Here is a 17,639-nt window from a genome sequence, read left to right as displayed (position 1 = left end):
GGAGGAATAAAGCCGAAATTAAGGTATTTACTAGCAAAAAAAAAAAAAGTTTCCATTGGTAAAAGCCGTTTTAAAGGGGATTACATAGATCTATGTATTCCAACCTATTAAAAATGGGTGGAACTCCGCTTTAACAATGACCTTTACACCTTTATGTTCATTCAATGACACTGCAAACAATTCGATTTATATATATCTGACAGTGTAATTTGTCTCAATATAATTTTCTTACGTACATTACTTCAGGAGGCGTGCAGACCAAGCTCCAAGTGCTCCTTTTTACCATTATTTGTAACATTTCACATATAACCATTAACTTTGCAAACTTGATAAATAGCCTTGAAATACAGATGTCAACTTTCAGTAGAGCATTATGTGACCAAGGAGGGATGCCGAAAGAGAGTTCAAAAGAGCAATGTTTGTAGCCAAGGCAGAAAGGGCAACATGCAGTGCTGCAGAGAATAGGCAAGGACAACCAGAAAGCAGGCATGCATTGACCAATAGCATCACCTACCTGTTGACTGTATGTTAGGATTCTTCACAGGTGTTCCAGTCTTGTATATTTTCTTCTTCAGCAAAGAGAAAGCTTTGTTTTGTTGGGACTCAACTAGAAATCCCAAGTCTCCCAGGAATCTCAGCACTCTATGGAGTAGCAGTGGTTTCACATTGACTTGCAATAGTTTCAAGGGACTAATGAGGATCTCTGTGGGCTTTAGATCCTGGTCACAACTGTCATAAGGAAAGATAGTCCAAGCCAGGTTGGGCCCTAAAGCCGATACTAAAACGTGTCGAGACAGTTTGAGGAGGACAGCACAGGACCAGGTCTTTCCCTTCCATTGCATATTCAAATGGTGGTCTCCATTAGTCTTTAGATCGTCTCCTAGGGCCTGGAAGCCACCAGTAGTCTCTCGTGTGGACCTTTTCCCCACATTGTAATCCAGGAGTCTTAATGAGGAGGAGTCGTCAAAACTGCCGTTTGACCAGACTAAACATAGGAATAAAACAGAGTTTGTGATTTTTTATATAGTGCAGATAGTCTTATATAAAGAAACCTATACAAGAAGTACAGAAAAGCGCCTCTGAGTGTAGACTTTTTATTACAGCATGCAAAAATACGACAAATGGCAACTCACGGAAGCCAATATTGTAGGTGGTGCAGTAATATCGCTCCTCCTGGTGAGTGGTCCATCCGTCCATTCAACCCGATCTACCAGCCAGGGGCACCGTAGTCTGTAGGAGGAGATAATGCCGGTAGTCTCACGTGCTTTACACCTGAAGAAAGAGAGCGCATGCTCAGCAGGAGCTTTGAGCATGCTTAGAAACGCGTTGTGTTGCCATAGCTCCCCGGTGACGTCACACGCTTCTCCCCGTGTTGTGTATCCCTTCACGGCCTCCGCCTGGGACCTGGAAGCTATATGGGAGACTGCTGGCATTCTCTCCTACAGACTATGGTGCCCGTGGCTGGTAGATCGGGTTGAACGGATGGACGGACCACTCACCTTCGGGTCTGGTATGGATTTTTAAAGGGAACTCTACGCCAAAATACCCTACGTCCCCCATAAATCCATACCAGACCCTTATCCGAGGATGCAGCCTGATAGGCCAGAAAAGGGGGGGAGGCGAGCGAGAGCCAATCCCCGAACCATCCAGGAACAAATGCCCTCAACCTGGGAGGGTGCCCCCCCCCCCCAAAGCACCTTGTCCCCATGTTGATGCAGACCAATCTTTCCCACAACCCTGGCTCAGTGGGTGTGGAGGTGCAGGGGTGTGACTTATCAGAATCTGGAAGCCCCCAGATCCTGGCCTTACCATGTGAATGAGTAGGGGTTAGTACCCCTCCACTCATTCACCCAAAAAAATAGTAAAATTAGTAAAAACACAACAACAGTTTTTGACAAGTTCTTTATTAAAAAAAATTGCCACCTTGTGTAGATCCAAAATCAATTACGATAAATCACCCCCCCCCAAAAAAAAAAAGAGGTCTGCACCCGGTGCTAGCTCCCCCTGAATGACAGCTCTGCCTCTTCCAGCTGCTAAATAAACCAAGGGGTGTGGCTACCCGATGATGTCACCAGGTGACCCCGCCCACTTGTGATGTCATCAACCTAGCATGCCCCAGTTGATGACAAATTCTGTTCAAGATTCTGATAAGCCACCCCCCCCCCCCCACCCAGGGTTGTGGGGAAGAGGCCCTTGTCCTCATTACCATTATAACAAGGTGCTTTGGGGGGGAGCCCTCCCTTCCCCAAAGCACCCCAATACCATGATGAGGGCATGTGGCCTGGTGTGGTTCAGGCTCGTTTGTCCCCCCCCCTTTCCTGGCCTGCCAGGCTGCATGCTCGGATAAGGTTCTAAAATGGTTTCCTTCAAAATCCATACCAGAACTAAGCATTATGGATTAGGAGGACCACCACAATGTTTTTTTCCTCAATTTTTATTGCAGACAGTTATTTTGTGGGAACCCCACTGACAGCTGATGAGTCACTCGTTGTTATGGACGTGGCGGACGGCTTGACGGCCCACTCTTTAACAACCAGCTATACACCGTTCGTCCCCCCCTTTCCTGGCCTGCCTGAAATTAAATTACACACAGCTGTACTCTTTTTGCTAATTAGGTGACTTCTGAAGGCAATTGGTTCCACTCGATTTTAGCCCCGGTTCACACTTATGCGATGCCGGAACCCTGCGAATCTACTGCGGGATCCCGCATCGCATTCCCAGCACAGGCAGTTCAGATAGATAGATAGATAGATAGATAGATAGATAGATAGATAGATAGATAGATAGATAGATAGATAGATAGATAGATAGATAGATAGATAGATAGATAGATAGATAGATAGATAGATAGATAGATAATTTTTCATACCTTTTTTACTGTTTTATATTTTTTTGTCTCAGTGTGAACAGCTACAAGTAGCTTTTGGAAGGCTTCCCTAAAATAACATTACTGTACGAAACAGCTGTTACCAACCTGGGAACCTAAATATTTCAGTATGAGGCTTGTAAAGTGATCACAAACAGAAGGCAAAGTACACATTTTAGCAGAGGCCAAATCCTCCTGGGAATATGTGTCTCACTACAGCTACTTACTAAGAAGTCTGAAAGCACACCGTATCCAACATGACCCACTCCATAATTACAAAGAGGTCTATTCCTGAACTTCTGATTACAATCACCTGGGCTTACGGCGCTATGGTTTACTCCTGTGTATGTTGTTAAGAGCTTTATTAAAGTACTGCTGTCATTCTTGGCCTCCTAAAAATGTTAATTGCCTTTCATTGTATTTGAAACACTTTCATCACTTGTCCAGAATAAGCAAGCAGCAAATAAAAGTCAGAACTCATTATCTCTGTACTTGCATTGAGTTAAGCCAGCCATAGATGGATCAAATCAATTCAATCCATCTATGGGCAGGCTGATTGTACCCAAATTAATCCATTGATCCACTTGGGTACAACCAACATGTCGGATTTTCAGCATGTGATTATTGCCAGCGGCAATAGTAATAATTGCGTTCTCCCCGGCATCCCCAGCTCCCCCACCCACCAGGAGAACACAATAACTCCTGACTGTGTTGATGGGGGAATCAAGCGATTTTCATTCCTGAAACCACAAAATAGCATAATCTTTGACCTGCCTTAGTGACCTAAATAGTCAAAGCCTTAAAGTCAAAGAATCAGCACGACGACAGCCAAGTATAGTTCCCCCTACCTCTGAGCGGATGAGGGGGATCCCCAGGCAGCTCAATGGGTCAATATTTCAGTGCTTAGGGCAGAATCCTTGGCTTGTGGGGTAAAGTAAATTGGGCTCTAGTCATTTTAGAAAGTTTAAATGATTTGTTTCACTCAGTAAACTCAGAAGAGAGGGTTAGGGCACAGGATTTAAATAAGAGGCAAAAAAAAAAAGACTTCCCTTCTGGAAAAGTAGGCATTTTGCCCTTTAGGAGGAGCCAACTAGCACAGGTACCTTAATGGTTGAGCAGTGAGAACGTCTTGCAATGTCCACCAGCAGGAGTTTGTAGCCAGCTTTCCAGGACACACTTCAACCCAGTCTCTTCTTAAAGCAGAACTTCACCCAAAAGGAGAATTCCACTTTTCTGCCTACTCCCACCACTCCCACCACTTTTGGACACACCTTTTTCTTGGGGGAATGAGCAGGTACTTGGTTTTAACAGGTATCTGCTTCCACTTCCACTCAGATCGGGGATCCTAGGCGATCTGAGTGGAAGTGGAAGCAGCAAAAGTTCGCCCTCAGCTTTCAGGGACACGTCACAGGTCCCGGAAAGCTGTGGGACCATTCATAAAGTGCAAAGGGGCTCACACATGCCCAGTAGGAAGTCGTGAAGCCACTATGACTCACAGTCAGCTTTCATTAGTAAACATGTCAGCGTAGAAGACACGAAGACCGGTGAAGAACTGGTTTGGGTGGGGATGTCGCTGGATCTCTTGACAGGTAAGTGTCCTTATATTAAAAGTCAGCAGCTACAGTATTTGTAGCTGCTGACTATTAATTTTTTGGGGGGACACTGAAAACCCTCTTTAAGATGCTTCATTTAGGCAGCCCACTCCCTTAGGATGCATCTTCGAGCAGGACAGCAAAAATACTTAAAGCGTTAGTAAACTTGTAGAAGAAAAAAAAAACGAAGGGCTCTTTCACACGGGCGATCCGATCAGATCCGCCTGTCAGTTTTTTAGGCGGATCTGATCGGATCCTCCATGCAGCTCTATGGGGCAGCGGGTGTCAGCGGAGACACCTCCGCTGACACCCGCTGCCATCCGTATCCGATCCTGTCCGTGAAATCTGGACGGATGGAAACCCTATTTTTCCATCCGTTCAGTAATCGCATCGGATCGGATGAGAGCGGACAGGCTGTCCGCTCTCATCCGATCCCCCATAGAGGGCAGCGGGGGCTGAGACACCTCCCTCTCCGCTCTGCAATCGGAGACGGAGCTGTCATCCGCTGGCTCAGCGGGGATCGCGGATCGATCCCCGCTGAGCAACACTGATCCGCCTACGGAGGCGGACCGTGTGAAAGAGGCCTTACTCCCATCAGGGTAAAGGCATAATGTTCTAGCATGCATTGCATACTAGCACAATATGAGAGCTCACCACTGGAGGGCTTTGTTTTAAGGCAGGTCTCTCATATTGTGCTAGTATGCAATGCATGCTAGAACATTATGCCTTTACCCTGATGGGAGTCTTCCATCTTCCCCTGGTCTTCCTTCCAGGTTTGTGGGCTGCAATTGCTTGAATGGCCGAGCCACAATGACATCACTTCAGCGCATGTGCACGGGAGTCACTGCCATGGCATAGAGCTCTAAAGCAACGGTAGAGGCATGCTGCTTCTTCAGAGTGAATGTGCCGGTGACGTCACTGACTGCCAACTAGGCAAATATCTATGATGCATGTTTAGGAGATGTGCACTTAACTTACAGGTAAGCTTTATTCTAAGCTTACCTGTTGGTAAAAATCTAAATTCTGGGTTTACTACTACTTTAGGGCCCCAAGGCACAGGCCAGCTTCTGTTTCCTTAGGCCCAGGCTCAGCCCCTACTTCAGTAACACCCTCCCCAGGCAGCAGGCCCTGGAGGCAAAGACTGACTCATACTAGCATCGTCCACAAGCAACAATTTCTCTTATGACACATTTCCATTAACAGTCAGCTGAACTTCCTCAGAAAAGAACAGAGAAAGTCAGGAGACAACTATTTGAAATGGCCCATGTTGAAAGGTCTGAGCACAGATTTCTTCACTAATAAATGACTCTAGTCCAAAATTTCAGTTTTGCCTCTTGATGGTTTCCTGAAGTTTACTGATTTCAGTGATTTTGCTATTGATAATGCATAGAGGAGCTTATGCTGAATTGGTTAGCAGCCCAAAAGACCTAAGGGGGGAATTATTTTTCAAAATGTTATAAAAAAGATGGAAAAATTGTAGTTCACTTAAAAAGCAAACAACTTAGAAATCTGAAGGCTTTTTGATCATTCTTACTATTTTTATTTTTTTTTACTTTGTTTGGTAAAAAAAAAGGTCACATTGATGACTTTAACATCAAAGGTTAATAAATTACCTGAAAGCCTATACTTAAATAGACATGGGCCGAACGACCCCTGGTTTCGAACATCGCAAACTTTCAGAACCAAATAACGAACCCCATTGAAGCCTTTGGGACCCGAACTGGAAAAATCAAAAGTGCCCATTTTGAAGGCTTTTATGCAAGTAATTGGGCATACAAAGGGTATGGGGGTCCGGGTACTGCCCTGGGGGACATGTATCAATGAACACTAATTTTGTAAAAAACATAATTTTTTTAAATGAGCAGTGATTTACTGATGCTTAAAGTGAAAGCATAAAAATTAGAAATTAAAAAAAAAAAAAGGAAAACTTACTTTAAATATAGTGCCTGGGGGGTCCCCTTAGTCTGCCTGTAAAGTGACACATCTGTACCAAGTATAGAACTTGCTACAGCAATAATGACATTTAGAGCCGGTTCACATTAGCCTGACAAGTTGCGCTCCCTCGCGGTCCATTGACCGCTACAGGACCCGTTCTAATAGGAGCGACACAAGTCGCTCCGACTTAAAAAAAGGGTCCTGTACTATTTCGGGGCGACCTTGGAGCGACTTGCATAGACTTCCTTTATGTGAAGTCCCTGCAAGTCGCTCCGAAGTCGTGGTGCAATGTAATGCACAAGTCGCCCCCGAAGTAGTAAGGAGTCGTGTCGCGCTAATGTGAACCGGCTCTTAAAAACCTAAAAAAATGACATTTTCCATTCAAGCTTTCTTTATTTTGTAAAAAATGGCTTAGGAAGCCAGTCTGTATGATGAGGCCACAATGTAGTGCACTCGGAACAAGATGAGAGATTTTTCCGGATAAATTCAGGTGTCTCTTTTGCAGACTTTTGATAGAAGTAACAGGTGCAGAAAAATTGGTCGCTGGGTGTCGGTGGTGCCTTCACACCATAACCCTATAGAGGTACTCTTGATGAAAGCATTTGAATTGGCTTTGCTGTCAAAAATTGAAATGATATGCACCTGTCAAACAGTGGTGGAAAAATTGGGCTTTGGGCGTTGGTGGTGGACAAGGAGGCAGAATAAGCCACTCTGGCAGCTGTCAGGGACTGCGCACTGATTTCTGGTTGGGTGAATGAGGATGAGGATGGTTTAGAAAGCCAATCCATCACCTCCTCTGCATGCTGTGGCTGGATAGCATGGGCAACATAACTAAACTGGAGAAAACGATGCCCTGCCTGAGGACAGCCCACATCCACCTTCCCCTGGGGACACATACACTGCTGGCCCCCTCACAGTGCCATGGGAACATCTGCCTCTCCTTGTTGGCCTCCCAGACATGATGGGAGGGGCATATTAACAAAGTGTAATAAAGATGGGGAAATGTGTAGGTGGATGCACTTTAATCAATGGAAAGTGGTGTTTGGTGCACTTTAACTTGAGTACTCACTACACAGACACACTCCACTGACACACTACAATATACTGCAGTAAAACTGCACTGACGCACTGCAATATACTGCAGTAAACATGCATTAACGCACTGAAATATGCTGCACTGAAATATACTGTGATAAACCTGCAATAACGCACTGCAATATACTGCGGTAAACCTGCAATAACGCACTGAAATATACTGCACTGAAATATACTGAGGTAAACCTGCAATAACGCACTGCAATATACTGCGTTAAACCTGCAATAACGCACTGAAATATACTGCACTGAAATACACCGAGGTAAACCTCCATAATCGCACTACAATATACTGCGGTAAACATGCACTAACGCACTGAAATATACTGCACTGAAAATACTGCGGTAAACCTGCAATAACGCACTGCAATATACTGTGGTAAACGTGCAGTAACACACTGAAATATATTGCAGGAAACCTGCCCTGACAAAATAAAATGACACTAAAACAAAAATGAACAGTCACACTACTCTCACACTGCACTATCACTAGATTTGCACTAATGGGACACTAAAGTAAAAATGAACAGTCCCACTACACTATCACTAAATTCACACTAAACATACACTCTACACTCACAATAAAACTACAATAGCACACTAACTCACTAGTAGCACTGAACAGAGCCCTGTTCTATCTCTCTCCAAGCTGATATCACACTACAAATGTCCGCTATTGAAAGAATACTTTTATAGTGTGGGGTGGGACTAGGAGCAATGAGCCATGATTGGATAGAATCATCATCACAGTGTCCAATCATGGCTCTGACAGTGCTATGGGCCCTGATTGGGCAAAGCTTTAGTTGCTTCAGCCTATCAGGGCTTCCAATGCACTGTGTGGCAGCTCAGTGCATTGTGGTCGTTCAGCGGGCTAAACAAATGGTCGAACTCCCCGATAATTTGAGTGTTCTTCGAATGCGCGAACAGCCAATGTTCGGCCCGAACTCATGCTCGGGCCAAACCATTTGCCTAACTCTAAACTTGAAGTGAAGTGAAAATTGCTGAAGTCAAGATAATAATGCCTGATTTCACAAAAATGACCCTGCCTCCATGTAATCATAAATGTTACGGTGGAACTCTACCTATTACTAGACCAAATTTTATTGTATCAAATGATAAAAACATCAACATTTTTTTGGAGATATCAAAGAAAACATTCAAGAGTTACAGAGCTTGTTGGTTTTGTAGACTTGTGAATCATTTGTCGGTTGGTCTACATAGCATACGTGGTCCTGGGTGATCCCAAAATACGTAGACCAACCGACAACTAATTCACAAGTCTACAAAACCAACAAGCTCTGTAATTCTTAAAGGTTTTCATTTAGATCTCCAAAATATATTTTTATTGATGTCTTTATCAAATGGTACTATAAAATGTGGGCTTTTATATATTATAGTGTGTGAGTGGTTCTCAAAAGGCACACACACAATCCCATCTTTTTCTAAATATTTTTAGCATGTATATGTGGGATGATGCTGATGGGAACCTAATAGAGTATTCATGCATGGCCTTCAGATTTAAAGCATAGATATCTACCTATTACTAATTAAAATAGTTATGATCGAGTAGAGCTGTATGCTGAACTTGCTGCTGCCTTTTTTCTTCTGTGCATTCTCCGATAATCCTAAAGAAAACACTATCAGGCAGGTGACATCATAATGCTGCAGTCAATGGCCCCTAGTGGATGCTTCATAATAGGAACCAGAAGGTTCAGCTCGTGATCTCCCTTCTGGGTTCATAGAAAACAATAAAGACCCAGCAGGGGATCAAACACTACCTCACTCACCCATTTCCTAACAAGGAAACCTGTCATAATTGGGAACATGCAGGAGTGTGAATAATAATACATAATGTATGTAATCATATTCATAAAGGACTTCTCTTTCCCCTTTTTTTTAGCATTACTTATTTTGTCAAGACCTGACATTAAACTGGAGTGTCAAAGGCCTTTACTGCCTGTTTAAAGACAATGCGGCTTATTTAATAAAGGTAAGTTGGCTGTTTTACTTTGCAGGGTATAATTCCCTTAGCTTAGTGAATGGGGTGAAGCTCTGCTGATTTCCATCATCCAATCACGTACAGGCGTAAACACATTTTTTGTCCTTTGCACGTGAATAGGTATTCCTTAAAAAGTGAATTTTCACCACCGTCAGCTAGCTAAGGGAAAATTCTCTTACAAATTGAGCAGCCTTTAGTAAATCAACCATAATGTGTGAGGTCAGGTAGCTGACAGCCCACACCCCGTTGACTTGACCTCTGACTCAACAATTAGAGCTCCTCAGCTTCTATTCTCACAGTTTCCTTGTAAAAAAAAAAAAAAAAGGTTGGGTATGTTTTCACGTTATATGTCAATTTTCCAATGTCAACAGTTGTAAGGGGCTTGAATAACAATGCCGCCATTGAAGTATTGACAGTAACTGTATATTTAGGACACCACCTCCACCATAAAGTTCCATTGACCAAGATGGAATCTTTCATGTGGCCCCCAGCTGTTTAAAGTTATCAACCCGGAGAAAAGCAAAGAGCTGTGATTCATGGTCCATTCACTCCAACAGTTTAATAGCACGCATCTAATAATACTATACTAGCACATTTATTAATGTTCACCATCGAACTAAAAATAAGCTGTGAAAACTGTTTTTTATATCAGAACTAAAAATAAGCGGTGAAAACAGTTTTTTGATATATCAGAATCGGCCCCTGAGGTTACCGATATTGCCGATATTTCGGGAAAGTGCTTGTACCGGAGAGATGCCTGCAAATATAGCCATCACCCCAGTTCCGGCATCCATAGCCAACGGTCGGCTGTCTTGTAATGATAACCGATGCGGCTGAGACGCCGCTCGGTTGTCATTACGTCCCACCGGGAGACCCGGGCATCCTACCTGCATGGCCGCCGAAGAGAAGACCTGATCAAAGCCGCATTTGGCTCTGATCGTGTCTCCATGTAAAAAACCCGGAAGTGATGTCATCAACTACTGAGGTACTCGGCGGCAAATTAAAAAAAATGTGAGCATTCAAAACAGCCAAACTTGGAGTTTTGAATGCTTTTAAGTGCAGAGGAGCGGTTTGGAGTCTTTTAGACCCCCAGATCCCTTCACAACAGTACCTGTGAAAAATAAAAATTAAAAAAAATAAAACATTTTTTAAATGTCTGAAAATATCGGCCAAAACCGATATCCGATGACCAAGATATCGATATTGGTATCGGCACTAAAAATACGATATCGGTCGATCACTACTTAGAAGACCTCACTACTACAAGTCTCTAAGATATACAGTATAACAAACCAGCGTAGGGGCCTTGCTCAATCTATCTATGGACAAGCTGGTTGTACTGAAGTGACTTCATCAATTGATTTCAGTACAACCGGCCTGTTGGATGTTTTGCATGTGATCACTGGTGGTGGCTACTACCTGTGGTGGTGGTATAATCTATGACTTGTCTTAGGCTTACCACTTAGGCTACGTTAACTTCTTGGCGTTGCTATTACAGGCGTTTTTATGGGCGTTTTTTCAGGTGTTTTTATGGGCGTTTTTGCAGGCGTTTTACAGGCGTTTTTACAGGCGTTTTTTGTGCAGGCGTTTTTAGATTGACTAGAGACCAATGGAAAACACCTGTAATCTGCCCAAAAAGAAGCTCATGTACTTTTTTGAGCGTTGGGCGTTTTGCTCACGGCGTCAAAACGCTCAGATGTGAACAGGGGCCATTGAAATGAATAGGATTTGTCTTGTTGGGCGTTTTGAGAGCTGATCCTAGAGCAGAAAAACTCCCCTAAAACGCCCCAAAAACGCCTACATGTGAACGGAGCCTTAGAGTACAACTTTTCTAAAGACTTTTGGTGTGCTGCATATTGAAAATAACCTAATGCTGAGCTATGTCTCATATTAGTGAGATGAATAGTGCCCCAAGGGCTGGATAAAGGGAAGCAAAGGGCTATATCATGCCCACTGGTCGCAGTTTAGAGACCAATGCTTTAAAGTTGAATGAGACCAGGACCATTAGAAGACCTCACTACTACAAGTCCCTAAGATATACAATAGAAGAAACCAGTGCAGGGGCCTTGCTCAAACAGACTCTATTTATGATGGCTGCCAACAGGAAGGCAAGCAGGTCATCCCAATGAGTGGCTATGAGGAGGCGCTTATTTCCATGGTATCAGGATCAAAAGGTGGATCACCATAGGACAGTGGAAGATCATTGGTTTTGGTACAAGGCGCTTGACCTTTACAGCAAGGGTACGTGTTTACTACCTAGGGGGGAGCACGGCGGTGTGGTGAAGGCTCTTGGAGGCTGAGTTGGTGATTTAAGAGACTATCCTGGATCTACACCTTTTCCACCTTGTTTTATTGGACTAAGAGACTTTACATAGCTATTTGTTTTCATTACCAGTCATTTTATATATGTATTCATATAATTCACAGCTTGATATCTTATTAACATATTCGCCGCTCTTAGAAACAAGGGTGCATTAGCGCTGCTAGTGCATATATGGACTTTGTTTATGTACGCACCTTTTTTAGACTCTATTTATAACAGAAATATAATTTTTGGTGGTCTGATCCTTTAAGAATATGGACAATGGGACTGTGCCGTACAAATAACCAAAATGATGCTTCTATGTACTATGTGGTATACAGTTGCAAGTAGGAAACAAGGTCTACGGACATATTTACTAGCCAAGCAAGGCAGAACATGTAATTCCATGAGGGATTATGCTGTGTGTGCAGCAATCTGCATCGCTATGACATATTACTGGCTTTATGAGAGCAAACTTCTTGCTGACTAAGATTTCCCCCTCTTACGAAATGACTTTACAGTAGACTCAGCTGTTCACCCCTGGAGAGGATCACATTACCCACACTAGAGCTCTGTTATCTGATCCTCTGACTACTATTCTTTATAGTCTAAAACAAAACCAGATGCACGGTCTGACATATTCCCCAAAGTTTACCCAGACCCATCTTCAGCTTACTAACAGTGTGAATCTTCTGCTGTACAGGGATTCCAGGAGAGGAGAATCAGAATGAGCAGGAAAGCCAGGGAAGAGCTCTGCAGTGATTGGAGGAGCCCAGTCATTTTTCCTTTTAGGAAAGGTCCCAGTAGCGGCAGATGCCCCCAGCAGAGGGTGACGGCCACATCTTGATGGTTCCAGCTCTTCCTTAGATGGTAGGAGGCGTCCATACACAAATCAGGGCACATATCCTCTGTAGCCTCATATCTGACTGTGCTGGCATGGAGCTGTAGGCACTGGTCAGCTGTTGATGGGGGTTTAAATTGTTCATTTGTGCAGCATCTCATAGTGAAACTCCACAGCAAGTCTAAACCTGCACCATATGGATGTGTAGAGACAGAGCTCCCAGTGGGCCTGTGAATGAAATCCATAAATAAATTAGATTCCGTGTATGATACAAGACAGATGAGAGTATTTCCACCCCAGTCAGGTGTACATTCAGCACATAAACCTCAACACACAAACTTCACTACGTGGAGAAAATGTGAGCAAGTCAAGTCATATGGAACATATATTGAATATGCATGATCTGTTGTCAGCAGTACAGCAGAAAATGAGGCATAAAAAAACTGTACTACATACAAAGTAATACAAAATACATACAAAATAATGCTGTGCAACCAGCAATAACCCATAGCAACTAAGTAGGTTTCACTTTACTGTATTCAATATCGCAGAGAACGATAACTTTCAAGGTATAGGGGGCCTCAAATGCAGCCCCTAACGGCACATACACTATATTGTCAAAAGTATTGGGACCCCTGCCTTTACATGCACATGAACTTTAATGGCATCCCAGTCTTAGTCCGTAGGGTTCAATATTCAGTTGGCCCACCCTTTGTTTTTTTAAATCCAAAGTTTATTGATTAACAAACAGAAAAACATACAGTGAAAATACAACATGTAGGAGGCATGTCAATACACCAGGGGTGGGGAACCTATGTCCCGGGGGCCGTATGCGGCCCTCAAAGTCATTTGGTCCGGCCCCCCGTGCAGCTGAGTCTGTGTCTCTCAGCTGATCTGTCAGAATGGAGCCAATGCTTCCTTTATAGTTCCGGCTCCGTTGTGACTGTCTGAGTGAGTCACAGGCGGAGTGATATCAAATGCACTCTGCCTGTGACCAATACAGGAAACATCGTCTCTTCCTCCAGCGCGGCACCGCTGCTAGCCAGCATTTCCCCCCAGCAGCACACACAGCAGTACCAGCCAGAGCCAGCAGTACCAGCCAGAGCCAGCAGTACCAGCAGTACCAGCCAGAGACAGCAGTACCAGCCAGAGCCATCAGTACTCACAGCAGTACCAGCCAGAGACAGCAGTACCAGCCAGAGCCAGCAGTACTCACAGCAGTTCCAGCCAGAGCCAGCAGTACCAGCAGTACTCACAGCAGTACCAGCCAGATTCAGCAGTACTCACAGCAGTATAAGCCAGAGCCAGCAGTACCAGCCAGAACCAGCAGTACCCACAGCAGTACCAGCCAGAGTCAGCAGTACCCACAGCAGAACCAGCAGTACCCAAAGCAGTACCAGCCAGAGCCAGTAGTACTCACAGCAGTACCAGCCAGAGTTAGCAGTACCCACAACAGTACCAGCCAGCAGTACCTACAGCACAGTACCAGCCAGCAGTACCAGCCAGAGGCAGCAGTACCCACCAGCAGTACCAGCCAGCTATGCCCACCAGCATTACCTGCCAGCAGTTCTTTTCAAAACATACCACCATAAAGTCGACTGCGCTTCAGACTGACCGACGCAAACCTGGAAAACCAGTTGTGAGTAGCAACATCATCAATACCAGCTAACATCACACACCTCACCAAAGAGAACCAGTTCCAGCCATTACACTAGGGGGTGAGTTAATTAAATGTTTGACCAAATATAACAGGCACATTTTTAAGTTGATAATTTTGTACGGCCCCTGAATGATTTTATAAATATCCAAATGGCCCTTGGCAGAAAAAAGGTTCCCCACCCCTGCAATACACCATCCATTAGCACTGGTCATACATTATGGTATATAAACAATCCGTGGAGTAAATATAGTGCAATAGAACCCACTTCGCAAATGTTATATTATGCATCAGCAAATAACAGCATAGGTTAGTAGGGTTCAACCAGTAGACCACATAAGGTCTATCTCAATATGAGTAGAAGACACGCCCCACTCTTATTCAGCATAATAAAGCACATGACCTCCAACAGTAAAATGAGACATAACTTTGAGCATAGAGATTAGAGCAGAGAGGGAAATAGAAGAGAAAGAAAAGTAAGGGAGATAGGTAAAAGAGAAAGAAAGGGGGGGGGGGGACAGGTAAGAGTCCACCAGAAACCAGATAGTAGTAACTTCCTAGACTAGGTCTGCATGATCCTGCCCATCAGTAGTTGTGATGGAGCTAAGCCCAGGCAATCCAACCAGTCCTGCCAGACTGCGTAGAATTTCCCAACCGCATTTCCGTGGCAGTAAGCTAGTTGTTCTCTCAACAGAATTGAGTTGACTTGGGTTATCCATTGTGCAACTGTGGGAACCGTGGGGCTCATCCAATATCTAGCTATCATCTTTCTGGCCAAGTACAGTAATCGTTGGATCATAGTATAGGTACCCAGCTGATATTGTTCTGGGTCCAGTATACCCAATAGGCACACTAGTGGGTCAGTAGGCACTGTTATTTGGGAAACCTGTGATATACAGCGCACTACTTGCGCCCAGTACCTGTCCAGCTTCAGACACCGCCACAGCATATGAATAAAATCACCCCTATGCAGGCTACATTTCGGGCAGAGAGGTGAGTCTCAGTGGCCCCATTTGAACAAATGTACCGGGGTACGGTACAGTACGGTACGTTCTATGGATAATGAATAGTTGAGAAAGTTTGTGTGAAGGGGAAAGGGATATAGTAGGGAGCTAAGGGAGTACTTCCAGAGCCTGGTCCCATTGTTTCCCATCTATAGCACCCAAATCCTCCATCCATGCTGCTCTAGATCTTAGGGATGCCGGGTCCTGCATGTATGAGAGAAGCCATTGATACAGATGAGATATCAGCCTTCTTTTGTCCGTCGCCTTAATCACAGAGTCTGTGTCAAGTAAGCCTCACGGAGTAGAGATACGCGCTGTTGAGCCTGCACCGCATGTGGCAGCTGCAGGTATCTATAAAAGTGCTGGTGAGGAAGCCTGAAATCTAAGCAAAGCTGTTCATGTTCATAGGATTTAAATGTATTGCTGATAAATAACTGTGCTATATATGTTAGACCCGAGCCCCTCCACCCCAAGGAATCCCGTAATTTAGCTATCTCCGGGTACAATGGATTGTCCCATAGAGGGGTATATTCAAGAAATCCTACCGTGTGTGAAAGAGTCTTTAATTCTTGCCACACTGGCCGCAATAGAATGGCAGTGGGTGCCTAGCCTGGAATTGCAGGGAGATCCATTTCCAGATGGGAAGCTGCCAATAAGGCGGGATCCGTAAGAGTCAATAAAGTGGTCGAAGGGTCCATCGAAGACATGGATCCCCAACCCACCAAGTGTTGAACCTGTGCCGCAAGGAAGTACATCCTGGGCTGAGGGACCGCCAGGCCACCCTTATCCTTGGGGAATTGGAGGGTGGACAATTTAATTCTAGGTTGCTGTCTTTTCCAGATAAGGTCCCGAAATTGGGACTCCACCCGCCTAAACCAGCGTTGCGGAAACCACATAGGTGAGTTGTGAAATATGTGCAGTAGTTGGGGTGCCCGTATCATTTTTATTAAGTTTACCCTGCCCACTACTGACAGGGGGAGCTTACACCAACAGCGACTCTTATGTTAAGTGAATAAAGCCGGTACACGAAAAGGCTTCTTCCAAGTAAAATTCTTTATTCCAACATGGATAGCGGTGACAACATGACAAATGCTGACGCGTTTCGGCTTTACGCCTTCCTCAGCGACTCTTAGCACGTTGTTTATCTAGGAGAGGTAGCAGGTTCAGATGAAGGTATTGGGAAGGGGCAGGGGAGACTATCACCCCCAGGTCTCCCCTGCCCCTTGCACACGGATAGCACGGGTGAAGACATAAGAGGCATAGGGTCCAAAGGCATTAGAATAGACTTATCCCAGTTAATCGTAAAGCCGGAGAATGACCCGAAATTCTTCTATCAACTGCATAAGGGTACTCAGGGAGCCGGCAGTATCCCCCAGGAACAGCAGCGTGTCGTCCGCATACAGGGATATCTTTTCCTCAACTTCCCCCCTACGGAATCCTATCACCTCCGGGTTCAGGGGAGGACTGGGCCAGTGGGCAGGGAGGCAATTGCCCCCTGGGCTGCTCTGATGCCCTGTAAAAAGGCTGCACCACTTCTGCCACAGACATGCCTAAAGAATTCCTGGTGAAAGAAGTAAAAAGTCCCTGCCGCTGACCTAATGAGTGTGGGTTGAAGACAAGGACAGGCTCAGGAGAAGGCCAGGGAGAGTGGGAGGGGGGCTGAGTCCCTGCACCATGGACCTCTGGTTTGTATTTGCCCCCTGGGCCAAAAGTTGCCAGTCAGCCCCTGTCCGGGTTGCTCCTAATAAGGGCCGCTAATGGCTCAATCGCCAGAGCGAATAACAGGGGAGACAGGGGACAGCCATGCCGGGTTCCCTGATACAGGGGGAGTGGGGAAGACAGTGTCCCATTCACCCTGATCTGTGCGCGCGGCGCTGAGTACAATGCCCGTATCCATCCAATAAAGCCATCCCCAGACCAAACCGTGACAGCACTTAGATAGGGCCATTCCACACTGTCAAACGCTTTGGCTGCGTCCAATGAAAAAAAAGCTCTGTTACCCGGGTTATCTACAGGGATTTTTAAATGAAGGAAAATGTTAAGAGCAGGGGATCTCCCTGGGATAATCCCCGATTGATCAGGATATATTTGTTTCCTAATAACCTTGGATAGCCTATTTGCACGTACACGTGCAAGAAGTTTTATGTCAGTAGTCAGGAGAGAAATAGGCCTGTATGAGTCACGGAAGAGTGGATCCTTCCCCGGTGTGGGTAGTACTCAGGGCAGCCATCAGAAAATTTTTAGGCCCCACACAGCTTTAGGCCTGGGCCCCCCCAGGGCCCGTCCAATGGCCGTCCCACTGGATCCGCCCACTGGTGATCCTACCTAATTCTTCAGTTCATCCACTT

The 17,639-nt window shown here is 45.0% G+C and overlaps 1 protein-coding gene across 1 annotated transcript in view; it reads right to left on the bottom strand.

Annotated features, from left to right (window-relative positions):
- LOC309554525 (uncharacterized protein) overlaps window positions 1-17,639 on the bottom strand; it is a gene marked incomplete at its 3' end in the record, with an annotated part of 67,813 nt that overhangs the window by 18,986 nt on the left and 31,188 nt on the right. Inside the window, exons 2-3 of the mRNA XM_082256274.1 lie at window positions 12,470-12,858; window positions 515-985 (exon numbers count right to left, since the gene is read on the bottom strand). Coding sequence (XP_082112400.1) covers window positions 515-985; window positions 12,470-12,791 — 793 coding nt within the window. The 5' untranslated portion in view covers window positions 12,792-12,858. The remainder of the gene's footprint in view (window positions 1-514; window positions 986-12,469; window positions 12,859-17,639) is intronic.

Source organism: Pelophylax lessonae (genome assembly GCF_965119305.1).
Source record: "Pelophylax lessonae genome assembly, chromosome: 4".
Taxonomy (NCBI): Eukaryota; Metazoa; Chordata; class Amphibia; order Anura; family Ranidae; genus Pelophylax; species Pelophylax lessonae.
This window is presented reverse-complemented; position numbering and strand designations above follow the sequence as displayed.